This window comes from Nestor notabilis, unplaced genomic scaffold (assembly GCF_000696875.1).
Source record: "Nestor notabilis isolate BGI_N333 unplaced genomic scaffold, ASM69687v1 scaffold26816, whole genome shotgun sequence".
NCBI classification, from domain to species: Eukaryota; Metazoa; Chordata; class Aves; order Psittaciformes; family Psittacidae; genus Nestor; species Nestor notabilis.
The window spans coordinates 375-8,560 of record NW_009933721.1 but is presented as its reverse complement, the minus strand read 5'-3'; the positions used below and the strand labels follow the sequence as shown (position 1 = coordinate 8,560).

General features: G+C 54.1%; 1 protein-coding gene across 1 annotated transcript in view; it reads left to right on the top strand.

The window, feature by feature from the left end:
- Positions 1–980, top strand: part of ZMAT2 (zinc finger, matrin-type 2) — a gene marked incomplete at its 5' end in the record, with an annotated part of 5,699 nt that extends 4,719 nt beyond the window's left edge. The window contains one exon of the mRNA XM_010017020.1: positions 557–980. Within this exon, the coding sequence (XP_010015322.1) occupies positions 557–700 (144 nt within the window). The remainder of the gene's footprint in view (positions 1–556) is intronic.
- Positions 981–8,186: the final 7,206 nt, after the last annotated feature.

Genomic DNA, 8,186 nt, shown 5'->3' with positions numbered 1-8,186 from the left:
ACCGCAGCACCCCCACAGGGAAGAGCTTCTGCCCAAGAGCTCATCTCAATCTCCCCTCTGGCAGGTTAAAGCCATTCCCCTTGGCCTGTCCCTACAGGCCCTTGTCCAAAGCCCCTGTCCAGGTTTCCTGGAGCCCCTTTAGGCACTGGAGCTGCTCTAAGGTGTCCCCTTCAGGAGCCTTCTCTTCTCCAGGCTGACCCAGCCCAGCTCTCTCAGCCTGGCTCCAAAGCAGATCTGCTCCAGCCCTCGCAGCAGCTCCGTGGCCTCCTCTGGACTTGTTCCCACAGTTCCATGTCCCTCATGTGTTGTTGCCCCAGGGCTGGATCAGGACTGCAGGGGGGGCTCCCCAGAGAGCAGCAGAGTTTAGTAGCTGAGGTGCTCTGGAGACAGTGGAAACCTTCTTCTCAGAGACTGCCAGCCAGGATTTCTGCTGGCTATTTAATTTCCTCCGACACGTGGTTGCTGTTGGTGGGTTACCTGTGCAGTGCCTGGTGTCTCAAAGGCTCACTCAGCTCAGGAGGCTCAAATTCTTCTGCTGTTCTGTCCCTTGCTGCAGGAGGAGAAGGCCAAAGCCTACAAGAAGGAGAAGCAGAGGGAGAAGAAGAGGCGGGCAGAGGAAGACCTGACATTTGAGGAGGATGATGAGATGGCAGCCGTGATGGGTTTCTCTGGTTTTGGCTCAACCAAAAAGAACCACTGAGCAAATCTGGACTCTCCTCTTTCTTGAAACAGATTGTTTTTACCCAGGGGACTCTGGATAACTCTTTAAAAAGACTTGATTGAGGACTTGTATGTAAATCTCTCAGTAGAAATGGGTTGGAGGAGGCGAAAAGTGATTCCATGCTCTACCTGTGCTGCAGAACAAGCTCCGCCTGTCATTAGCTCCCCATCTCCTTTTGTGTCCTAGATCTGGCTGCTCAGCACTGCTCCATGGCCTTGTGTGTGCAGCAAGTGTTCTGCTGGGTATAGTTTTGTGTCAGATGGCCTTGTTCAGGAGCAATCTCGCTGTCAACCAGGCAGGGTTGTTGCGGGCCCGAGTTATTCTGGTTGTCAACCAGGCTGTGTGTTTGCAGCACAGGGAGTGATTCGGGTTCTCTTTGGATCGTGTAGCTGAAGGAATGTGCTGCAGTGAGCGGTGTGGAGTGGTGCAAGCTGCATCTTCACAGCTTGTGCTGGGCAGAGCTGGTGGCTGCATGGAGTCTGGGTCACCCAGCCTTTCCTGTGTTGTACCTGCAAGGGATTCCCTCCCGGCTTTTCTTTGTGTTTCGTCCCGTAACTTTGGTATCTTTAAGGCAGGGGAGAATTTCCTCCCCACAACTGATCTGGGATAGAGCAAATGAAAGAAAGACACGTGCAATTTGCCAGAAATAAATGGATTGGTTTAATGGGCTCTTTGGTGGGAGTTTGATTCCTTCTTTGCTGTGAGAGCTGCTGCTTCCCACTGAGGAGAGCTGCACAGAGCTGGCAGTGGCTTCCTGGGACCTCAGTAGCATGGCTTGTGCCCCCCTCTCATGGCTCAGCTGCCCCATGTAGGCAGTTGCCATCATTCTTGGGTGTAAGAACATGGGAAGGAAAAGGGAGAGGAGAAGGGAGGACAGTGCAGGGGACCTGCATGTCCATCAGGCAGTCCAAGGCTGGGCTGCCTTCCACATCTTGCCAGCCTTAGTGTTATTAAGGGCCATTTGTTTCCTCTCTGCTAGCTCTGTGTCCTTTCACCTCTGCTCTCCCCTAAATCCACTTCATTTCTGCTTTTATTTACCTCAGCCAAACCTTGTGTGACTCATTGCTGTCTGCAGTTGGGATTTATATTTTGCATGGCTGGGTTTTGTAGCTCTGTCTCACTCTCCTCTCTGGTTTTATGTATGCTGATGAAATCCTTGCTCTTGCCCTTCTCTGCACTCATATGAGATTCCCGACCCGTGGAAGGCTGCAGTGTGTTTAGCCTGCTCTTTCTAATACATCTAGTACAAATCCTGTAATGTTGTGCTGCTGTTTTAATTCCTTAATCTTAGCCTGCTGACAGCTTCATTGCCTCGGGTCTTTCCGCTTCAATTCAGATTATAATCCCCGTTGAAGATGCTATTGAAATGATATATAACCACTCTGATACAACTGTCCTTGGAGGTTTGACCCTTTTCACTTGGCAATCCTTTGACTTGAGTCGCTCTCTGAGCACACAGAGCTAGAAGGGCCACTTTCATTCCAGCCACGTACCCAGCGCTGTTTAGACTGCAGCACGTGGCTCCGGCTGAATGGCAGAGCTTGTGCCTTTGTGCCCTCCGGGGTGTGAGAGGGAGGCTGCCGTGGTTTCACACACAGGAAAAGTTTAGAACATCTCAGAGAAGATTTAGCAGCAGCCATTTTCTCCCAGGCACCAGCTCTGCAGCCAGCCTGACCCTCACTGCAGCCTCAGCTGTGCTGCGGGGGAAGGGCCTCCCTCCCTCTTCCCCAGGTCATAACCCTGGAGCCAGTGGCTGCTGCCTTGGTTTCCCCATGGAGCATCCCGCTGTTCCTGCCCGTCCCAAGGTGAGGTGTGAAAATGGGCAACCCCCAGAAAAGCCTTCCCGGATGATGGGGGGAGAATGGCCAGGCTGGAGCCTGCCCAGGCCTGACCCATCACTGCTCTCCTGGCAGATGCAGAGGAAATCCCTTCACAGCACCATGGAGTGGGAGAGGGCTTCTTTAACCAGATTCCTCTTGGGTAGGAAGCCTGTCACAGCTGAACTCCATCCCGAGGCCATCTGCATCCTCTGGGCTGAAGCTCCAGCACCTCCGGCTGCTGCTGCCGCCTGGTCCCAGCGCTGGGGCTGCTCTCACCGGGGGAGCAGCTCTTTGTCTTGCTGGGAGCAGTGGTGTGTGCAGCAGCAGATACCAGCTCTTGCTGGATTCCCAGCAGCGGGAGCTGCCTCTAGCCAAGGATGAAAAGCTGGTTTCATGGGAGGAAATAATACTTAGAGAAGAGACAGATAACATTCCCGGCAGCCGCCGTGTTAACCCTTTGCTCCCACCGCTGCCTGGTGCTGCTGTGGGGTATGAAGTGGTTCTCCATGTTCTTTCTTCATTAGCACCCACCATCTCCATGCTGAGCTGTCAGGCTGCTGGTGCTGGATGTTTCGGTGTGGGTCAGGCCTTGGGGTTTTAACAGGAGAGAGGGAGCTCTGCAGCTCTTCTTCCTCTGCAGCAAAGAGGGTGCTCTGTGCCTGCTGCTTCTCAATTCAGGGGACAGGGCTCTTCCACCACTTAAAACTGGAAGCTGGTGAGTAAAGAAGGGTGTTTCTCACCCAGGCAGGGGTATACTGACAGGTCTCATTGTGAAAGTGCCTGCAGGCAGGTTGGTGCTCGTTCTGTGTCTGGGTGCAAGGCTCTACCTTGTGACTCAGGGAACCTGGGGAGGGATGTCCCAGTCCAGCAGACCTGCCTGTATCCCTGTGTCCCAGCCAGGCGGGGGACTCTGTTCAGCCTGAGCTGCACTGCTACGGCTCCATCCCATTAAATATTGATGGCAGCATTTGGAGAAGCGTCACAGCAGACCCTAGAGAAAACTCTTCTTTCCCCACCACTTCTTCTCTTCCAGCCATCATCTTCTGTGGCTTCATCCTGGGAGGGGCTCATGGAGGGGCTAAGCGCTGACAACCGGCTGCTTTTCCCTTTTCTTTCCTTCAGAGGGACCTGGCAGGCAAGTCTGCTCTCTCCTGCTGGTTCACCTTCCCCTCACTCTCTTTAGGTCTTGCTCAGGACTAAATTCAGCCCAGCATTCCCACTGTCCCAGTAGATGACTGGGATCAGGGATCTGGAGTGATTCTGGAGGAGGACCCAGCTGGGCCCCATGCACTACTCTGCCTTGGCCAACCCAATCATTACCTGCTTCAGTGACTTTATTAGCACAAAGGCCCATCTTTTCAGTGGTTTATACCAGTTTTGTATCCCAAAAGAGAGGTTTAGGATCTTGGCAGGAGCTCCATTCCTCCCACTGTTCAGGCCATAAGCTATTGCTGCCCCAGTAAGGCAGCTGTTCTACCATTTGCCATCATTAAGGTAAAGAACATCCATAGGTGATATCCCTGGAAACCCCTTTGACCCACTACAGCGGTGCCAGGAGGATGTACCCCAAAGCCCTGCTGTGCTGGGGATGGGCTGGGAGGCTCCTGGGTCTCCAGGGGAGAGCCTCATGTGGGTAAAGGCAAAAGTCCAACCCCTGGTTGGAGCTGGTGTTACTGGAGAAGGGAGCAGCAAGGGATGGGAGGCTGGGGTAGAGGAAGAGACTTGTGGAGGGGGTCCCTGGGCTGGGGGGTGTTTGCTTCCCAGCTGGAGCTTGGATGGGAAACTTGGACACCCACTTCTCAAAAAGGGCCAGGCAGGGAGCAGGGGACACCTACGGTCAAGTGGTGCTTGGCCTGGACACCTCAGCAAGTTGGGGCTGAGCCAGATCAGGCTATGGATGGACCCAAGAGGGAGCAAATGGTGCTCTGAAGCATTCCAAACTGGGAGGAAGGAGACAGCTCCAGTGGCTTCCCTGATCCCTGTTGGATGTGCTGCTGCAGACAGGTCAGGCTGGAGGGTTGCTGGAAGGATGGATGGTTTCTGCTGGGCTCGGTGATGGGGCTCCTGAGCAAAGGGGAGGCATTTCTGTGTCGCAAGCACAGTAAAAAACCATCATCAGGCAGAGAACAAACAGCTCCAGGCTGGAGAAGGAACAGGGAGAGGGTGAGGGGGGAGCGTGGGGACAGGGCATCTGCAGGAGGTGTTCTGGGGACTTGTGGGCTCAGAATATGTTGCTGCTGCACCCCGATGGCACCGTTTCGCCAGCTCACCCAAGCCTCCCTCCACCAGCTCCTGCGCCAGGGGGTCGGTCATGGAGGGGAACATGGTCCCTGCTCAGGGAGCGTGTGATCTGCAGGCAGCCCGGGGCCCTGCCATGCCTTTGTTCCTCCTTCTCTTTTCTCTTTCTTTTCCACCTTCAGATGATATATTTTTTCCCCTCTGCTTCCAGCCTGCTGTGCAGGCAGCACTCCCCCTCTTCCACCCACAGTTCCTGTCTTCATTTTCCTTCCCCTCTACAAATATGTGCTCCCCAGGCTCCTTCTCCTCCTCGCCTGGCTCTCCCGTCAATGTTGCCTCCCCAAACTTGTCCTGTTTTCCCTCCCTTTCCCCCTCTCCCTGTTTTCCCACAGGCCCTCCTCATCTCTTCCCTCCTCGCTCCTCTCCCCTACCCTCCAGCTCCTGTTCACTCACTCTCTGTCTCCCGTTCTCTGACAGTTTGGGGGGAATCTGTCTGTGTCAACACACAGATTCCATTATTTATTGGCTGAGCGGAGCGGGGTCCTACACTCTCTGTGATTGTCTGCAGATCAAAGCGCCTGCTGATGGCAGCTTTGCCTTCTCAGAGCAGAACACCACCCCCAGCTCCACGCTCCTCATCCTCCCCAGGGACCGTGCCTCTGACACCCTCGATGACTGATCTCCCTGACAGGGAGGAAAGAAGTAGGGCTGGGGTGGGTTGTGTGTGTGTGTGTGTGTGAAAGGGAGACCTGGAGGATCTGCAGAGCTCCTGGGACCACATGGGGATGTTGGGGGGTGGCTCAGGGGGACACATAGTCCCAGGAGGATGGGAAGGTAGAGGTGGTCTTTTTTCTGGGAATGAGGACAGAGGAATGACATGAAAGGGGAGACGGAGAAGCAGGAAACATCCCCATATCTGTCCAGGACTGGAAGAGTTGGAATTTCTTCCTCAGAGATCCAGGATGACTAAAAACCAGAAATGGGGACAAAGGAGAATGTGCCTTTTTCTACCTTTCCCTTCTGAAACCAGCATCCTAGCCCTGGCATGGGCGACTTCAAAGTGAAGTGTGTGCACCCACTTATTGTTTGGGTGTTGGTGCAAGGAGATATAGGGAGTAGGGAGGACAAGGAAACATCCACCCTGTCTCCCACCTCTTGGCCTCCTTGCTGGGGTCCCAACTTCAATATTTCCAGATGCTGTTTAGTAGAGAGGAGAGGAGAGGAAATCTGAGGATCTAAGCACAGGATCATGGAGTCCTGCCAAGGGAAGCTGCTAGGATTATGTCTGGGCTATGTTCGGGGTATAGCCCCTTCCCTAGAGCCCTGTGGGAGCTGCAAGGTACATCAAAAGACACAGACACTATCAGCTCAATCCCCACTCACTGCCCCAGTGCATGATGCTGGCTTGAGTCATGGTGCTGCCTTTAACTGTCCTGTCATTCCAGCATTTCCTCCTTGGGACTGGCCCTCTACCTCTACCTCCCTGGCCCTACCACAAAACCTCCTGCTTCTTTTAGCACAGAGTTCAGCAGTTTCACTCACACTTCTCCCTAGAAGGTGTTTTTCCAAGCCTTAAATCAGTTTTTCAACCTTGTCTTAAAACTGCAGTCGCAGGCACTGTGCGGTGTTCCAAGATCAGTCACTCTGGTGCCTGATGGAGCAGAGGTGTCACCTCTCCCAAAGCCTCTTCTCTTCCCCCATGCAAGCATTGCACTGTTGCCCACCCTTACTGGTTTACTGACCCCCTTCCTCCTCAGTCCTTTCCAGAGGAGAGGAGCCATCCCATAGGACATTTTAGGGGCAAGTCTCTAAGAGGATTCTGAGAGCAGTACGAGTCCCAGCTCTTAAGAGGGACACAGCCCTTCTGATTTGGGTCTGAGGTCTCTTACTTCAAGAGGAACAAGACACCAGCCATGGAAGCAGCTCCTTTTGCACGCTTAAGCTTGCCAGAAAGTGCTCATCTCTGAAGTAGGAGCAGAGACACTGGCCTCCTGAGCTGCTGGTGAAGTCTGTATACTACAGAGAGCCAGAACTGGCTCCTCCAGAAGCTGGACCCAGCATCCTGAAAATGCTCAAAAGTAGATGATGGATACAGAGGGTCTGCTCAGAGCTGAGCCTGTCTCAGCCTCCATCTGTCCTGGGCAGAGCGGTTAGGGATTTGTTCCTATGTGCTGCTGGCCAAGAGAATCCAGTGTGCTCTACCAGTAGTGGCCCTTGAGTTGAGCACCTCAGCTACATCTTCTCACCTACAAACCACATGGAACTTCAGGAAAACTTCACTGACACGTCCTGGGTCCAAACCTGCCTGGTGTGAAAGGTCTGTCTGCATCACTGCCAGGGAAGATGAGGGTGCTGAGCAACTCAAGCACCTCACAGGATAGAGCTCATGGATTAACTTCCAGTGGGAATGAAGCCCAGCATCCTTCGCTGCTCCATTCCCAACCTCTGGACAAGATGTCTGTGAAAAGAAACCTTGACAAACACAGGACCTCTTGAAGCCAAGACTCTCTGGGTAATGGTCTGCCTCACTTTGGTGACCACGTCACCTCTGCTACAGGCTGGGGCTTTCTGCATAACACAATGGTTTTGATCAGTTGGGATCTCTGGAGGTCCATGGTGCATCCCTGCTCAGAGCAGGGCTGACAGATCAGGTTGCTCAGGAGGATCTCAAAGGATAGCAATTCCCACCCCAGTCTGGTCCCTGTGCCAGTGTTTTATTGCCCTCACAGTGAAGATTTTTTTCCCTAATAAGAATTTCCCTTCTCCAGCTCATGCTCGTGGCCTCTCATCCTGTCCTCATGTGCCTCTGAAAGGAGATTGGGCATGTTTCATGTTTTGCATCCCAGCACCAAGGGCAGGCAGGGTGCCCTACCAGCCCTGATAAACACACCGAGATGGCCACTGTCCCCTTTGGGGATCCAAAGCTTCGGAGGGGAAGGAGCATCCTGCTGCACAGAGCTTTGTGACTTCAAAGATGGAGCCTCCTGACCCTGCACAGGCAACCCAGGACTGACTTTACCAGCCATGGGGCCAGAGCTGCTGCTGTCTGCTTCTCCCAGGAGACCCCCCCTCCCACTGCAGTTTCCCTCCTGGGCACTGCAAACTATAACTGCTCTCGCTTGGAGCAAGAAGGGAGCAGCAAAGCCACATGCACGGCTGGGCAGACGGCCGCCTTGGGCAGCTGGGGGAAGGGATGTGTGGTCTGGCAGGGACAGCTTCTCTTACAGACCTTTCTGGTGCCCCAGAACACAGTGGGCAGGGAAATGGAGCGAGGGGGGTGGCCAGGCAGGGGTTGGTGCCTGCAGGCAGCTGGGTGACGGTCCCACAACCTTTCGCTCTCTGCGTGGCTTTTCCAAGGCGGCTCAACCTGCGGCATCTCCTGCTACATCCCACCCTGATCCCTCTGC